This window comes from Notolabrus celidotus, chromosome 6 (assembly GCF_009762535.1).
Source record: "Notolabrus celidotus isolate fNotCel1 chromosome 6, fNotCel1.pri, whole genome shotgun sequence".
Classification (NCBI taxonomy): domain Eukaryota; kingdom Metazoa; phylum Chordata; class Actinopteri; order Labriformes; family Labridae; genus Notolabrus; species Notolabrus celidotus.
In genome coordinates this window covers 30,122,005-30,139,790 of record NC_048277.1, presented here as the reverse complement: position 1 = coordinate 30,139,790, position 17,786 = coordinate 30,122,005, and the positions used below count along the sequence as shown (strand labels likewise).

Genomic DNA, 17,786 nt, shown 5'->3' with positions numbered 1-17,786 from the left:
ATCAGCAGCTTCAACCTCTCAGCTTCAGGTGAGCGAGCTGCTGACTCTGGTTCTCAAGGTGGAGCTGTTCAGTCATTATTCAAGCAGCTGCGACTCCAACAACCTCTCCACATGTAAGAAAAGGAAAAACAGCAGATGGTGCATTTCCTTCTGGATAAATAAATAGAAACAGTAGATTTGGTTGATTATAAGAGGAGCTTTATCAACACCATTTCTTTTAAAAGCTAATCAAACATCACCTCTAGATGATGTTTCAACAATAGATGAATAACTGAGGTGAACAGAATCAAATGTGAGTCTAAGAAAAACCACAAGAGGAGAAATGAGAGGACGCTGAAGTCTGAAGATCTTAATGAATTTCCCGGTGTAAACAGTGCAACTTTTATTGATTTATTTGAAAAGAAATTTCTGACACAGTGCACATTACTCTGCACATTAACAAGAGATGATGACAAACAGTATGAGCCGCACCCACAACCACATTCATATGAGTGTTGTCTGAACACAGCTGAGAAACAGGCCAGCATCTACATGTCAAAACATTAAAAGAAATTATACAAAAACAAGAAAAGGTGCACAGAGCAGAAAAGTCTGCGGGTTATGTGATGACGACAGACGACACAGTGCAGCTCTGCACTACATGGGCTTCATTCGAGGGTGACAATGTGAAATTAAAGCTGTAATCAAAATATGGCAGCTATAGAAAAAGTTGTGATGAAGGTTTGTTAATGGATAAAATCAACATGTCAAAGGGACAAAAGATGTAAGTTCAGTTTGATGTCAGTGGGTTTAGTTTAGGACGTTAATGCATCTACAAGGCCGCATTAAAAGCCCAGTTCTACTTGCTTTTTTAATGTTAGAGCCCATTTACTAGAAATCACAAAGTCCACAGGCAGTCAACAATCAACAAATTAATTTGTGATTAATCAGCCATTTCCATGCAACAAATGCCCGGTGCTCATTGTGTAAAGCTAAAAATGGCAGCTTTTGTTGTGCATATTTCTAAATCAAAGGTACGGTGGATTTAGTATCTTGTAAACAAAATTCTCTTTGCATTCAGTGCACTTCATTGTGAATTTTACAGACTTAAGAAGTGTGCAGTTTACATTTTCCTCAACATTCAACATTTGCAGAACTATACTTTTGGGAGTTATAATTGGAAATCTGCAGTTTATGTTCGCGTTTACAGGCTGGCGGTCGTCCTCTTTCTTGCCTTTTGACAGATTGACGCTTAACAAATTTAACTATCCATTCAAAATGTCACCCATATGAGAAAGTAACAAAAGATGTAGAACAAAACTTAAAAAGAAACCTTCATAGTGCTTTTATAGGTCAGATTCAAGGAAACCGTGCTTTGTGCACTTATGAAAACAGCTGTTAGTCGCAGTTACATTACCGCTGGCAGAAATACAAATCAGAATGCACAATCCTTTTGGTTTCATCACAAATTCGCCTTGAAATCTTCTTGCACACATGAAACTTGCATAACACGCCTGATTCATACATTGTTCATGCCAGCACTTCCTCTATTTTTCACAAAGAGCATCACTTTTGTTTGACAACGCAGCTGAAAAAGTGTCACTTAATAGTCAAAGCTCCTGTGAGGAGGTTTTTTTTTTTTTTTTTTTTTTTTATAACAGGTTGTGCAACAGAGATTGATACCGATGCCTTTTTATGAGCAGGCAAGAGCATCAGCAGCAGGATGAAGAAATTATGTCATCATTCTCGTCAAGACCAAAACTGCTGCAAAGAGGGTAATGTGTCAGATCAGACAGCTGACAAGCCTGCAGCAGAACAAGATGTCTTTAGCTGAACATGTTCACATAGAGTGACATGTTTGACTGACAAAGAAGGAAGAATGAGAAGATATAACCCTGGCATGTTCAGGACAAGATCAGCAAAGTCTTGAGGTGTATAGCTTTGCCCATCGTAATTCCTCACAGCAGCTTTAACTGTGATGCTTTACCAAACAACAATGATGCAGCTTTGACAAAAACAGGATCAGGCATGAAGTTGTTTTCAGTAAGGTCTGAAGTCTCTGCAGGTTTATTTGACACAGTTAAGAATCCAAAGACTGGGTTTACAGAGTAAAAAGAAATACGGAAGGAAGAGGACAAAAACACTTGCTTTGTAGTAAATGGGCTTAGACATGAAAACAGCCGGGCGGTTCTAAACCCTCAGCTTTGACAATCAGTATTTCATTATGGCTGTAGTGAAAGTAACAGTTTCATCTGCTGCACTGTGCACGACTTTCTCCCAAACCGGATTACATCAAAACTCTCCGTTCTGACTGAAAAAGGCACAGACGTGTAGTTAAAGTTTGCACGTGACGGAAGTCATAATCAAGAACATTAAACTCATAAGCTTGACCTACAATGCAACCCTTGACCACAGCTGTAGACCCCGATCTAATGCCTCTCACCCTGCAGCCCCTCCCCTCAGCATCAATATGATTTGAATCAAAAGAAAAGAAAGAAAACATGGCTGGTAATTCAGTATGTTATCCACCTAGTGGAAGTGCTCTTATTCTTAGTCATTTAACGCTTACTTTATCCCTTTGAGTCATTAAAAAAAATAAACAGAGTGAGACTTCTGGCCGCTTTCTACATCTGGGTCCCCAGAAAGATTTGATGAGAGAGCAGCCGCTGTAAACAATGAACCACTGCTGATGTGAAGGAGATCCTGATCACACGAGGGAGAAAATCCTGAGAGCAACCGACTCGCCTTTTTTCCCTTCTCTGGTGGAAATCAATGGAACAACTCGTCTCTACGCTTTTTCTCTTTTCGTGTCCATATCTTTGTATACGCAAACTCTTTTTCATCTAATAAGAAAATATTTGTGAAAGGTTAAATGAAAATATACAATTATTAATACAATAGAGTACAGAGCTATATGTTAAAGGTGATTAAAAAAACTGGCTGATTGTATCTCCCTTTACAATGCATTCTCCTTGGTTTAAAGGCAAGAGGTAAAGTGTATAAGAAAAAGGCAGCCTGTTCAGCGTCCAAAAGGCTGGTGCTCCAAGATTAGGCGATTGCTTTTGCTTCTGGTAAGAAAGCCTCCCAGTATTTGATCAGCTGGAGGAAGAAGAGAGGACAGTGTGAGTGACTTCCAGAGTGGTCAGACAAGAAACAGATTCAAAACACAACTTTACTTTTTATATTATCTAGTATAATGTATTTTCTTTTAAATGTTTTACTTCGATCTCATTCTATTTCAGCTTCTCCTCTGGCAGTCTGCTTCCTGATTCTGCTTCTGTTCATAGTTTCTGCTTCAAACCATGAAGACGAATACCTTCTATTTGCTTGGTAATAAAGATGATCCTGATTCTGATTCCAAGCTCTTAATCACTTCATTGATAGAGCTAATTGCTTTTCTCAAAAAATGCACATTAAATAAGTATTTGATTATTTTCTTTGCCTCACAAACATATGTACATAGATTTACATTTGTTTTAATACAAATGTAAATCTATTTATTAATGGCCAAGCTGTTGTCTCTGATGGACATTTCTTTCCTATATATATTCTTGTTGAAATTCTTGTACTCTACACCTTCTTGTTTGCTGCTGTAACTCCATGAATAAAGGAGTATCTTATCTTATAATCTAAAAATATTTTAATTTTTTTTTTTACAAGATTGTAATATTGCTGTATGAAAATGCTGCTGAACAAACTTTCATTGTATTTCTATTTGTATTTATTGTATTTATTGGGATCAAGACCCACATTGATTAACAGCACTACTAAATTCCTAGACAAATGTGTTTTCAGCTTAAAAAAAAAGAGAAGAGGTTTGGGGTTTAGTTACACTTTTACAAGACAATAAAGAGCCAATCCTTTCCTAACATCATTGAAAATGTAACACTTATAGATTTTTGGTTGAACAGAAGAAGAAATTTAAGAATCAAATCTGTATTTTCAATTAAGTACAGGGTTTAAACCATCAATATTTGTTTTAACCTGTTTTATCTTCCTGTCATTTCTTCTTGCTGTCACCTCCCTGCAGGTTATTGCTTTTTTTATTCTTTCATTTGTTTTCATTGTCTTCACCACATTTCTCTTTTATTGTCTTTTAGTTTCTTTCCTATTTGTAAAGCATTTGTAAGACAGAGAAATGGCGTGCTCACTCGAAACTACTCAAAAAAATGCTCTGTGCTGACCCAAAAGGACAAAAAGTGCTTTGTAAAGCACTTTGTAACCCTGTTTTGAAAAGTGCTATATAAATAAAAACTATTATTATTCTGAAATCTGTTTTTAATGAACATTTTAAACAGCATTCAAGCTTTTGGAATTCCAGTTGTACAAGAAAAAAAAAGCTACGTTTAAGAACTTATAAGTATAAACTATTCTGGACTGAAACAGTCAAAACAATGACTGCCATGGATCTTAAAAGCTTCACAATCTTCTATCCTGCAAACACTGACTGACAAGAAGAGTATCTGATTACAGAAATATGACACTTTCATGTTTGAAGACAGAGACACTCACCTGTTGCTGAGACTGAAGCAGAGCTTCTAAGTACTTAATTATCTGTTGCTTGAAATTCTTGGTCTTCTCTTTCTGTGAGATGAAATCAAAACAAATTCAGCAATCAGAATAACAGACTTTTTCAGCTGCAGATACAGTAATGTATTTAAATGCAACAAGGAGAAACAGTGATACCTCAAAGCGGACGACCTCCTTGCGCACAGTGGCAGAAACTCTTTCAAAGTCTCTCTCATACTGTGTCACTTTGGCCTCCCACTGTCAACAAAACCAGAAGTAGTTTAAAGTCCTGCACTTACTGACTTACTGAATGCACATGTTTAACTCTGAGGGGGATTTTTTTGTCTTTGCAACTTCTAAAAAACATCAATGACAGAAAAATGTGGATTTAACTGAACTGCATCCATTGTGCCTCCTGTTCCTGATGAAAGCCCAAATATGAAACACTTCAAGCGGCTTGTTCAATCCTCAAACATTGTTCTCAATCTCTAAACAAAACAGATCAAACTCCAGCGCTCCCAGGTATCCCTGCCTTGTTGTTCGTTCTTTTCACTGTGTTGGTTTTGGCCCGTGTCTCACCTCAGCAATCTCCTCTTTAGCCAGCTGCAGTTTGTCCGGCTTGTTGGCCCATAGCAGTTTGGCCTCGGTCTCCCTCTTCTTCTGCAGCGCCGCCTGAGCATCCTGCCAGCGCTGCCACGCCTTCATCCGGTGATCAAACGACCCCTGCAGGTCAGGATTATTTCATGTTTAGATTATGTAATACTTGCTTAAAACACAAAGCTGAGGCACCAAATAAGAAACCTGCTGCACAACAAGCCTTGTTTGTTGTTTATGGATGTTTAGCTTGTTGTAGAGTCATGCAATCTGATCTGAAATCTTTAAATGAAACCCTCAGATCGTTTAAAAGCTTTATCCTGCTGAGTTAGCTCAGTCTTCATAAAGATAGTCAAACAGATTTCTCTCAGTACCCTCACGGCTCCAAGCAGGCGGATGTAATCTGCGATGACTTCTGCAAAGTTGAAGGTGTCGTTGGCGGCCTGGTCCTGGTGCAGCTGCTCCATCTTGTCCTCCACCTCAGCCAGCTGAGAGAGAGCTCGGGACAGAGCCGTGTTGTCCTCGGCGCTGCCCAGCATGGCCGTACTTTTGGCGAAGCTGGCAGTGTTTAATGACAGCTCTGGAAGGGAGGAGCAAGGAAAAGATTGGTGCAACAGACTTTGGCATTCCATGTTAGCACATGGAAGGGCAGGGAGCTCCCAGAACAGATCGGCCGCTGCTAATTGTAGTTAAGCTACCTAGAAGATACATTTCTGACTTTTCCCTCTCCACAATAAAAGTCCCCTCATGTTATGTAGTCCAAAAAACTTTACTATGGAAGGGCTGTAACAGGAAGCAGCATGTTGTCAGCTGTAGTAACATGTCAGAACACAAAGAGTAAAATGAACACATCTGTGGATGTCTAAATTATATTACCAGGGGAGGAGGAGAGAAAAGGGAAGTCAGATAATACAGATTTAGTAAGAAGCTACAAAGTCCTGAGTTCTGAACAAAAAGAGGATTATAAAATCATCTTTCTGTGGTCTCGAGTGTTACATTGCAGACTTGTTTGATGGGGGTCATGGTGAGTTAACATATTTTTACATGCGTGATCCCTTATCAATTTTTATACTATAATTTTGATACTCAATATAAAAAAATCAGATCGGGATCGGGGCAGAAAAAGGTGATCGGGACATCCCTAATCCATACCATCATATTTCACTTATTGCATGTAAATTCTAATTTTATTTGACGAGAGTGATCCTGACTGAATCAATTTTAGCAACAAAGTTTATGATACCAGCTCATAAATAAATATCAAGCAACATTCAGCATGGAACAACTAACCTTTTCTGTGAATGACCAGAGACTCCACCAGTGCATGCAGCTTCCTGAACTGCTGGTCTGCAGACTCCACCTCCTGTAGCTTCTCCTCAAACCACTGCAGCACAAAAAAATGCACACCGTTAATCCAACACCAACACCAAGGCCCCTTTGATTTATTCACATGCTGATCCTATTCAGCTTTTCATCTGATTTGATTCTAGCTATGTCTACACAGTCTTAAGATACAGCTACGTCTGTTGATCCAGTGAAGAGCTCTGTGACCCAATGAGACATCGAAGAGAAATCTACTGTTAAAACCCAAAACATGTTCATTCACGCAATCATACAGCGTGTTTGATGGTTTTGACTTCAGTTAGAACTCTTTCTTACTCATGCTGGATTTAAACAAGAACCCAGATCCTACATGTATGAACTTAAAAACCTTTAAGCCTTGTTAAAGCTGGTATTAACACACCGCATGTGTGACCTGGCAACAAGTGGACATGTGAAAGTACGGCTGTTCTGTCCAGCGATTATAACTCCAATAACCACTTGTGATCAGATAGAACTTACCGCTCTACATGCAAATAAACATAGTACTTATAAACAGACATTACATATCAGCTGATAAAAAAATACTCTGGTGCAATGAGAGAGAGAGAGAGAGAGACTCATGTAGATGGGTGGGAGTGTGTGAGATACACAAGTGTAGATGTGATTTAAAGCTCTCTACGTTGTCTTTACAAACTATGCTGAACTGCTCCTGGATCACATCTGCTGCACCCGTCTCTACTGCTTCCCTGGTCTCTGTTAGGGATTGTTTACTCCATCAATAGGTGCTGGATTTAATAGTTTTTACGGGTCACAGCAACGAGAAGCTCCTTCAGCGTTGCCCAGGACAAACACAATAACACAGAGCCAAGTAACTGAGTGCAAGGGCACCCAAGGCCGCCTCCAAATGTGGTCTAAGTTACCAGCTCTAAATACTCCATCAATACGTCTGGGTGTGTTCACGTGCGCACTTATGGCTGTCCTCTCGTGACCTGCTCCCTACATTCATGTTAATAGCGGGTGTAAACAGGGCCTTTACTGCTTTCAGCTGACCGAAAAGAGTTTAAGCTGCAAAAAACACTTTAATGTACTTATGATCTTTTAAATCAGCATCTAATCAGCAGGAATAACCATTTGTTTTGAGATTGAAATAAGCTCATTGTTTGCCTGTTTATGGTACTTTGAGCTCAGATCAGGCGGGAAACCGGTCTCAAAGCTCGGTTCCTTTAGACACCAAGTAGGAGAGCTAAAAACAGAACTTTGAAAAGAAAAGCCAACCTTTGTTAACCTATCAGTGACTGTAACAGAGTTGAATTGTACACATGGGAGCATGTTTTAGGTTACTTTTTGGGGAAGCTGTGCCGTTATTTGATATGATAGCTGTAAAGAGTAAAGACACAGAGCAGATAAGGAAGTGGGGATGATATGTGGTAAAGGGCTGCAGTTGGAGTAAATCCCTCAGATGTGCTGAGGACTGGAGATTGTAACCTCTGTTCAACCGCTTTAACCTCTGAGCTAGAGTATTGTAAATGTGATTTATTCCTAAATATTTATGCTCAAGTTCACAAACAACATTCATTGAATTGTTCCCTTAAGTCACTGCCTCACTCCACTCCACTGCCTGTGTGTGGGGAAGAGAGTAAACTGATCGTGGATGGCGATGTTATCCATAGAAAAAAGAAGAAGTCTCCTAAGACTGGTGAAAAAGCTCAGTCCACTCCTGAAAACATACTCTGATGGCCTGTCAAGGTAGAACCATACAGGTGAAACACTAAGGTGTATCATTAGAGGCAGAACTGGTTGTTTTTATACATTTTTTTAACCTTAAAACAAAAGTAATGATCCACCAAAATTCCTTGTTTTCAGTTTTATACTGATAATGAACATAACAAACAACAACTATCAAAACCAATCATGATCGTTGTCATCTGTTGTCCCACCTCTAGTGTCTGTTGACATTCAGGGTTGAGACTAATGATTACATATCGGGATGTTTTGTAGCAACTCATTTCAAAGTTGTGTAAACAGAAATTAAACATCGATGCACAGACCGGTCTACAGGTGAGAAAAAACTGAGAAGGAGGTCTAAACCGAGCACTGCCGACACCGGATTACAGAGCCTGCAAGTTAACAACGTCAAATTGTTTTGCAGTTTATTATTACTATTAATATAAATATACATACATACATTTATTTGTATTATAAATATTATAAATATTATAATTATTATAAATATTTTGTTATAATAATAACAATTATTATTGTAATAATTGCTATAATTGCTATAATTGCTATAATAATAATAATGATAATATAATAATAATAATATTATAAATAATAATAATAATAATAATAAAAATATAAATAATAATAATAAATATGGTTAATATTATTATTAATATTTTTAATATATTATTATTATAATCATCACTATGTGTTATGATTATTGTCATAATACTACTACTACTACTACTACTACTACTACTACTACTAATAATAATAATAATAATAATAATAATATGAATGTTATGTTATTATAATTATTTTATTATTGATAGTACTTATTATCTAAATGGTTAATTTTGGTTTGCTATTTTTTTTATTTTTATTATTATACATTATTAATATATGATATAATATATTATTATTAGTATTATTATTACTGTTGTTGTTGTTGTTTATTGTTGCCTTGGTGTGTTTTGACTGTAGCTGTGTTTCTTAAGAAAGGTAAGGTCCTTTTGTTTCTCCTGGTGGCTTGTTGACCTCTCCTGACACACCCTTCTTATTTCCTTTTATAATCAGATCTTACGCAATCTTGTATGTGTGCAAATAAATAAATAAATATAAAAACAAATAAAAAGTTAGGTAACTGGTCTATAAAATGTCCATTAAAAAAAACAGAAAAGCTGAATTCTTCAATGATCCTTTTCTGTCCACAACCTTGAGATTTCATCAGAGGAATACAGAGGCCTGGAAATATTCACATAAAGATGCTCTACCTAGAGAATCTCGACTTCTTTTCTTTAAACATTACCGGGACTGAGCGATCAATTGTTGGTGAATCATCAAATCAATGTATCTCAGCTTCCTGCAGCAGTGAACTCACCACGTCTGATTCATTCATCTTGATGGTCATTTTACTGACAGCATCTGTTGCTTTGGTGATCATTTTCAGGAAGCCGGCGCCGCTCAGAGCCTGGGTGCTCACAGCTCTTGGCAACTGAAAACAAACACACGCACATATATATATTACAATGCAGCTAAATAAATACTGTAAAACTCCAGGTGCACCAAGTAAACAGCAGAGGAAGAACACACCCCTCTGACAGTGTTCCTTCAGTTTAACCACAAATGTCTAAATGTTCTACATGTTATTGAATCAGCAAATGTTGTGTAGTGATGATGTGTGGTAGACTGTTTCATGGTTTGATATACTTCTGAATTTCACAGCGTTTCAGGATTTAAGCTAATTTTCTTCAAACGGAATTTAGACTTACTTCTTCTCTCTCCAGAAACTCTCTGACATCGGGGTCTTGGATGAGTGATGGGTGATTTACCACCCTCTGGAGATACCTGATGAATGGAGAAACAAATGAAGAAAAATGAAGAACAATATTTCAACGATACACACTCCTGAAAACAATGTTTTCAGTAACTGAATCATCATGATAAAGCTTTGTTCTCACCTCTCCAAGGAGCCTCTTCTTCTCTCCACAAAGTCTGCAGATGAGGAATCTTCCTTTCCCACCTTCACCTTCGTCATACCTGCACAACAAAGAAATCCCTTTTTATGTCTGTTGGAGATTTAAAATAAAGAAGCAGTCATACACAATGAAGCTCATCAGCCTACCCAGGATGCTCTTCTCTGGTGGAGGAGGCACGATGAATCCATTTGGTCCATGTTTTTCAGAGAGCTTCTCGTAGAGACCGAGGAAGTCGCTGAAACGTCGTCTCACTATGAACGTCTTGTTGCGGAACATGGGCAGTGTGGTCTGAAAGTTCAAACAATGACATGAAGTTTCATGATTTTAAAACAACAGATTTCAACTGTTAAATTCTGCTATGACAGACCAGCTCCTCTGTTTTTTTATCATGATTCTGTGCCCTCTATTTAATCTCTTGGTCCAGTGTTATCACATAGATGAAGGTTTTACCTGTGTGGCTACTTTGTAGCCCATGTAGGCGTTCATCCCGTCCCCTGAAACAGAAAGGAAGGAAAGGAAAGAGTTAGCACAACTTTGTTTCACAATTCTTTTTATTGATTTTGTAATTACAGTGCATGTAAGCATTGACAGTGTAAAAAAGTAGATATAAAGAGTGTGTGCACCAATGGCAGTACTTCAATACAACACAATACAACAATTTCACTGGCCTTTTCATGACCCCAAGCCCCTCCCACCCAAACCTCACATTACTTGTGTTGTGTATTTATAAGATGTTTTCTTTAGTTTTTGTTTTAGTTTTGGTATTTATTCCTGGCTATTGTGTCTTTAAAAAAAAAAAAAAATTAAGTCATTTTGGTCTATTTTTAACATTCTTTTACTCTTTATGACAAGCCCCATCTTGCACTGATGTTGTCACTGACATGTTGACTGTTGAGTGTTGTTGTCTGTTTGTTAGTGTTGTGTTGTTTATCGACAAGCTGGTGCACTGCAAACCAAATTGCCTTCTGGGATTAATAAAGTTCTCTGAATCTGAATCTGAATCTTACACAAGGCAAAAAACAAAACAGGCAGACCAAATTAGGTAAAATAAATAAACAAAAAACTAAAATTAAAAGCTAAATAAACATTAAGGCTGAGTTAGCACAACTTAAAAAAGAAAGACACTGCCAGTGTTACTTTACCAAAAAGAGCTAAGATCCAAACATTGTACTCTATCACTCTTTGTGCCTCTCTTTGTGGCGTCTTTGCCCAGTTGAAAGGAATGATAAAAGTACTACGCCACCTTAGAAGAACCTTTGCTTGCTTTAGATTCACAGTGCACAAACTTACTCTAGTGTAGTCTCACGTTAACAAGCTGAAAGAACCGAAGTCCATTTTTAACCTTCCTGTTATGTTCGTTTTTCTGGAACAGCAGTAATGTTCCTGGGTCAATTTGACCCCGGGCATATTCAATTATCCAAAAGTATCAGAACACCCAAAAATCCCAATACACATTCTTTTAAATCAAATTTTTAACTCCATTACTAACCATTTAAATCAAGATTTAGTCCATTGGTGTTCTTTAACTCTTACAGATCATGGTTCAATGAGGATAACTCACTTGTTTTTCATTTAAATTCATGTTAAAACTTTTTTTAAATGTACATTTGAAGGCCCTAAATATAAATACAATAGTTTTACATGACATAGATTTTTGTTTATTTTATTTCACATTTTTAATTTCTTTTTTTTTTATGAAATGATGTTGATAAATTAACATGACACCTCTTTGGTCACAAGCTGCCCAGATTTTAATGCTGCATTTAGCTGGTTTAGAAGGTATGTATTACCTAAAATAGATACCTAAAAAGGGTCAATTTGACCCGCAACATAACAGGAGGGTTTATAAAAGAACAAAAATATTTGTCTCACCAATTTTTTCCGGGTCTTTGACAGAGACCAAGATGTCAAATTTGTCCTGCTCTTCTTCTTCCTCTTCTTCCAACTGAAAGAAACGTTACACACAAAGTAAACATTAGCAGTCTCCATGTTCTGCTGCAGCCACACACCTCGACTGAATAATACACTTTTTTATTATTAGGATGTATTTTGGGAAATCTAAACAGAGTTTGGAATCATGTCGTGTTTGTTCTGAGGAGATGTTATCAAGTCTGAAAATGAAAGTGTAAACTATTTAACTCAAAACTCTCAAACTTCAGACATGATGGTAACATTTTTCCATTGTTACTCTGTTGCAGTCACAGTGAGGTTTTCATGCTGGTATTAGATGTTTCAGTGTGTGTGTGTGTGTGTGTGTGTGTGTGTGTGTGTGTGTGTGTGTGTGTGTGTGAGTGTGTGAGTGTGTGTGTGCGTGTACCTCCTCAAGGCCAGCAGACTGTGGCTTGGCCAGGCTGGCTGCAGCTGACAGGGAGGGGGTAGACACAGACGGTTTAGCTGTCACGTCCTTCTTTCTCTCGTCCCGAGGGCTGTCGAGGGAAAGCTCCACTGTGGCTTCTGTTAGAGGAGAGGAGAGGAGGAAAAGAGAGGGGAAGAAAGAAGAGACGTTTAGAGGAGATGAGGAGAAGAGAAGACGAGAGGAAGAGAGGAGAAGAAAAGAGTTGAAAAGAGAGGAGAAGAAGAGAAAACAGGAGAGGACAGGAGATGAGAGAATACAGGAAAAGAGAAGAGATTAGAAGAAGAGAGGACAAGAGAGAAGAGATGAGAAGGGAGAAGAGAAGAGAGGGGAAGAAGAAAGGAGAGTAGAGAAGAGGAGAAGTAGAAAGAAGAGGAGAGAAGAGGAGAGGAGAGAATGGAGGAGTAGAGAAGAGAGGAGAAGAGAGGATAAGAGAAGAAAAAAGAAAAGGGGAGAAGAGATAAAAAGAGAAAAAGAGAGAAGAGAAGAAGTAGAAAGAAGAGGAGAGAAGAGGAGAAGAGAGAATGGAAGAGTAGAGAAGAGAGGATAAGAGAGATGAAAAAAGGAGAGGGGAGAAGAGAGAAAAAAAGAGAAGAGAAGAGGGGAGAGGAGTAGAAGAGAGGAAAAGAAGAGTGAAGAGAATTCAGGAGAGGATACAGGAGAAGAGAAGAGAAGAGAAGAGAAGAGAAGAGAAGACAAGAGAAATCAGTGTAAGGTGATGACACTGAGCAGAGCTGTGTAGAGACGGTCTCTGTTACGATCCTGACTTTGTGTTTGTTTGTGGTCTCTGGTAAGAGCTGTGCAGCTTCTTAATGCAAACAGCTGTTTAAAAAAAGATGGAGTGAACAACCACAGGTGTTTTATATTTTCTTTAACCCAATCCTCCCTGACTTCTTTTGCAACATCACTTCTTTCACAGTGCACATTTTCTCCAGGAGGACTCTGGGATTTAGAGTATTATTCACTGACACATCGTCTTTTGGACAACAGGAAGTGGATTCCTGAAACCCTAATGAAACCCCCAGCGTCTGAGCTGCAGGTTCTCTAAGTGTCAGTTCTGGACTCCTGCAAACTGAATGAACAGTTTCTCTCTTTAATAGGCGCTGTGTTGTTGACAGTGTGCAGGACTGCATGACCCGTCTAGCCGGGCCTGCATGATGTGTGAAATATGTAATGTGCAAAAACGTAGTTCAATAATGTGATAGCAAAATTAAATGTGACTAATTGTGATGAAAAAATAGTGCATGTTTGTTTTCAGTCAGTTACCATGTAAATACTGCTGTTGTCCAAGTATTAAATGACAGCTGTGTTCGCAGGGAGGGGTCCGACACTCTGGAACCATCTGCCCGAGGAGATCAGGTCTGCTGAGTCAGTGAGCTCTTTTAAATCTCTTCTGAAAACAGACTTTTATAGTAGAGCCTTACCTTCTTTTATCTGATTGTATCTGATTTTATCTTAATTTAATTTAATTTAATTTAGTTTAGTTTAGTTTAGTTTAATTTAATTTAATTTAATTTAATTTAATTTAATTTTAACTGTCTTAAGAAATATATTTTAAAATAATTGTATTGCTTTAGAGTTATTTTAGGGGAATTTTATATCTTTTAAAATATGTTTTATTTCTTTATCTTGACTTGTGTGGCTTTATGAACTGCCTGTTTTATTTTGCTGCCCATGTGAAGTCCTTTATAACTTGCTTTTTGAAAAGTGCTCTACAAATAAAATCATTATTATTATTATTATTATTATTAAACCTGTCACTCCCTGCTTTGGCGTTTATAATATTTAACTCTCCTTCACAGAATCTGACACTACTTCTAGAAAGATACCAGCACTCAAGCGGATCCCTTGTTTGAGTCTCTCTGTGAACTTTTGTTGCGTGTCACCCTCCATCTGTCTCCCCCTCACTTCCTGTTCACTTCTAACCATCCACTGTCGAACGAAAAGCAAACATCTGTCCAAAAAACAGAGACGGGAGAAAAGGCCACACTGATGTGTTCAGGTCCCTATTCTGCTTCATCTCAAAGTGCAGACATATTTGTGCCACGTGGTTTTGATTGAAATAATTCTCACAAGTCTGAAATAATTGAACTAAGAGGATGAACAACTTGGGGTCTAAAGAAACTGCTTTAAGTGGGGCTTTGGGTGAACATTCCCTTTGTTAGAAACGCACTTAGACCCTGAAATCCTAAAATCCTGTTAACCTAACTTAAGAAGAAAGCTGGCGGTCTTACCAGCAAAAATATCTGGCTCCTCTTCAGAGTGGACTCCATTAGTCTTAGAGTTGACCGTGCTGGGGGCTGTGATGCTAGGCACTGTGGTGACGGCCTCCTCAGTGAAAATATCAGCAGGTTCTACAGGGCTGCTGTCTAACAGGGGCCCACCCATGATGCTGCTCTCTAACCCTAACCCTCCAGCAGCTTTAGTCGTGACAGATATCTCCTTCGTCTCTGTGAACGAAACGGTTTTCTTGGTGGTGGCACCCAGCGGCTCACTGAAAAGATCCTCGTCCGTTTCACCAAAGAGGCTTTTCTGAGGCTGCTTGGTGGATTTAGTCGGCCGCGGCTCTGTGAACAAGTCGGTCCCCTCATCTTCGAACAGATCGATTGTTGCTGGAGCGGCTTTTTTGGCTTCAGCAGCGGGTGGAGAATCACTAAGCAGGTCCACCAAAGGATCAACAAACATATCACTGCTCAGTGCCTCTTGTGTGTTGGGGGCTGACAAATCAACACTGAGGTCGATAACTGGAGCAGCGGGAGTTTCCTCTTCCTCCAGCTCAGCACCACTTCCTGTGCTCTCGTCACCAGGTGGATCTGTAACGCTCACGGTCACTTCACTTTCCACCAATGCCGTTTCTACCGCCTCCATATCTGCGGCCACAACTTCCTCTTGTGCTGCTTCAGTTTCACTTCCAAATATGTCAACAAATTCCTCTGAGGGTTCATCTAAAGGGATTTCAGTTGAGTCTTTTGCTGCGTCTGCAACGGCGCTTTCCGCAGCGACTGAGTCATCGGGGGAGTCGGCGATGTTGTTTGCAAGGTCGACAAACTCCTCCGAAGGCTCGTTGACGACTTCAATCTCTTCAATTTTTTCTGTTTGACTGATGATGGGCTTGATTAAAGGCTCAGTGGTGATGTCAATGGGAGGCTCCATTAGAACATCACTGGGTTGACTGGTGGGTGGCAGTGTAGGGTCCATATCGGTCAGCATGGAGTCTATTTCGATCAGTGGAGGGCTGCCCTGGAGAGGAAGACAAAAGGGGGGAAAAAGTTTTAAAAGGTGACATATCACGCTTTTTTCATCAAAATATATTGGTCTAAGAGGTCCCCAAAACATGTCTTTAAAGTTTATGCTCAAAAAAACACTTTGAAATCAGATTTTGGCATGCCTGAAAAACCCTCTTTGTCAGCCCTGCTCAGAACGGTCTATTTTCTCTCTGACCACGCCCCCTCAGGAAGTGGATGTGGCCTCGGCTCTTCAGCACGTTGATCTAATGTTTACATGTTGGCTGAATATACACGGCAGCTCACAGACCCGCGTTACTTCAACCCTCTGAATCTGATCCAGAATCTGATCCTGACGGAGAGGCGCCTGCAGCAGGACCTTTCTGAACGATTGGTCACAGATTTCGTGTTTCTTGTTGTTTTATTTGTCAGTATGTCGACGTGTGTCTTGGTACACAGCTACGAACATGTAGCTATGTGGCTATGCTAACTAGCGCTAGCACTTTTCCATGAAAAATAAAAATCATCCACTAGATCTTCAAATCTGCAGACGTGGGGAGTAAAACCAACCTTTGTGTTTATTAAGACAGCCATCACTACTTACAACTAGCATGCCTCCCTCCTAAGCTCCTTGTTAGCACACACGTGTGCAGGTAATAAAAAACGGAGGAGGGGTTGAGTTGTATTTTATACAGTCTATGGGCTGAACAAGCTCCGAGCTCTGACTCCGTGACAGACCAGATATTGTTGTGACGTATGAAAAACACTGAAAACTGAAACGGCTCGTTTCAGCACACATTTACAGAAAGGTGGAGAATGAAACAGGGGTAGAATGGATTATTTTCATTTTCAGGGGGTTTGTAGACATGCCAGGGACACATATTTCAGGTAGAGAACCATTAAAAAGTCGATTTTGCATGATATGTCACCTTTAAAGTGTTTTTTAAAAGAGCTTCTCGTTAAAATTCACCCTGAGAGGAAAGATAAATATGTTTTACTCAATATGGCAGCCATTAGACCACTATAACAAAAACAACCCCATTAAAAAATAATATCATAGCAAATTCTAGGGCACTTGACATCCTCCAAGTTGTATTGTTGTAGTATTATTTCTATGTAAATCTAATTTTAATGTTATTGTTTTGGTATTTTATTTTACTTGTGTTTTGTATGTCCTTTGGTTTTCATTTTTGTATGCTAGTTTGAGGCATGGATAATGATGTCTCAGACTTTTGCCATTCGTATGTGGAAAAATAAAAAAATAAAATAAAGATATTTAAAAAAAAAAAAAAATTGCTTCTGGTTCAACTTATATCAGATATTTTATCATTTGATTATCAAGACACTCTAAGTTGTTCAATTTAAAGTTGTAATAAACAGAAAGAGCCTCACATTTTGACACTAAGAGAAACTAGCACAGTTGTATTAATTGGGAAACACTTGGTAAATTAATAAACTAATTAATTGGTCACTAAATTGGAAGGCTCTTATCCTTATGTAATCGAGCTCAATGGATAAACCAGCTAAATCTTTCTCTCTCATTGTAATATGTTGCTTTCATGACCATCGACCTCCCAACAGTGTCAATCAAACTTTAGAGAACTGTTCCTGCATTTTTAAGGTTATTAAATAAAGGTTTCTACATGTCAATGGGTTTTTAAGAAATCAAAGAGATCTTAATTTTGTGAATGTTTCTTAAAGGTTCAGGGTTTGAGTGTAAGCTTAAACACATATTATGGATGGTGTGTGTGTTTAATGTTGCTCTGGATCGACGTGTTACCAGCCTCTCAGTGATATAGTTCAACTTGATTCTGATCTGAGGCCAATTTTCAGCGTGCTGATGACAAGACTAAAACAACTTAAATCAAAAGTTATGTAATTTGTTACTGAAGGAAACCAATGTCATGCCAAAGCATGATTGGTTACGAGGTTATTAGGTTCATCTTAATGAAACTAGAGCTTTGTGTGAAAAAAAAGAAAGAAATCTTACTTTGTGAAAGGTTCTTTAGCGCAGTTTTTTTGAAAGAGGTGTTAAAGAGGATTTCATTCGACTGTGTAACCTGCCATCAAACTTATGTAATCCTCTAACCCAGACCTACAGCA

At 38.5% G+C, this 17,786-nt stretch overlaps 1 protein-coding gene across 1 annotated transcript in view; it reads right to left on the bottom strand.

Annotated features, from left to right (window-relative positions):
* Positions 1–347: 347 nt before the first annotated feature.
* Positions 348–17,786, bottom strand: part of snx1a (sorting nexin 1a) — a 23,724-nt gene continuing 6,285 nt past the window's right edge. The window contains exons 2-15 of the mRNA XM_034686227.1: positions 14,694–15,699; positions 12,424–12,560; positions 11,979–12,051; positions 10,557–10,600; positions 10,253–10,394; positions 10,089–10,167; positions 9,900–9,975; positions 9,509–9,622; positions 6,373–6,466; positions 5,457–5,662; positions 5,068–5,211; positions 4,666–4,746; positions 4,492–4,563; positions 348–3,078 (exon numbers count right to left, since the gene is read on the bottom strand). Coding sequence (XP_034542118.1) covers positions 3,028–3,078; positions 4,492–4,563; positions 4,666–4,746; positions 5,068–5,211; positions 5,457–5,662; positions 6,373–6,466; positions 9,509–9,622; positions 9,900–9,975; positions 10,089–10,167; positions 10,253–10,394; positions 10,557–10,600; positions 11,979–12,051; positions 12,424–12,560; positions 14,694–15,699 — 2,319 coding nt within the window. The 3' untranslated portion in view covers positions 348–3,027. The remainder of the gene's footprint in view (positions 3,079–4,491; positions 4,564–4,665; positions 4,747–5,067; positions 5,212–5,456; positions 5,663–6,372; positions 6,467–9,508; positions 9,623–9,899; positions 9,976–10,088; positions 10,168–10,252; positions 10,395–10,556; positions 10,601–11,978; positions 12,052–12,423; positions 12,561–14,693; positions 15,700–17,786) is intronic.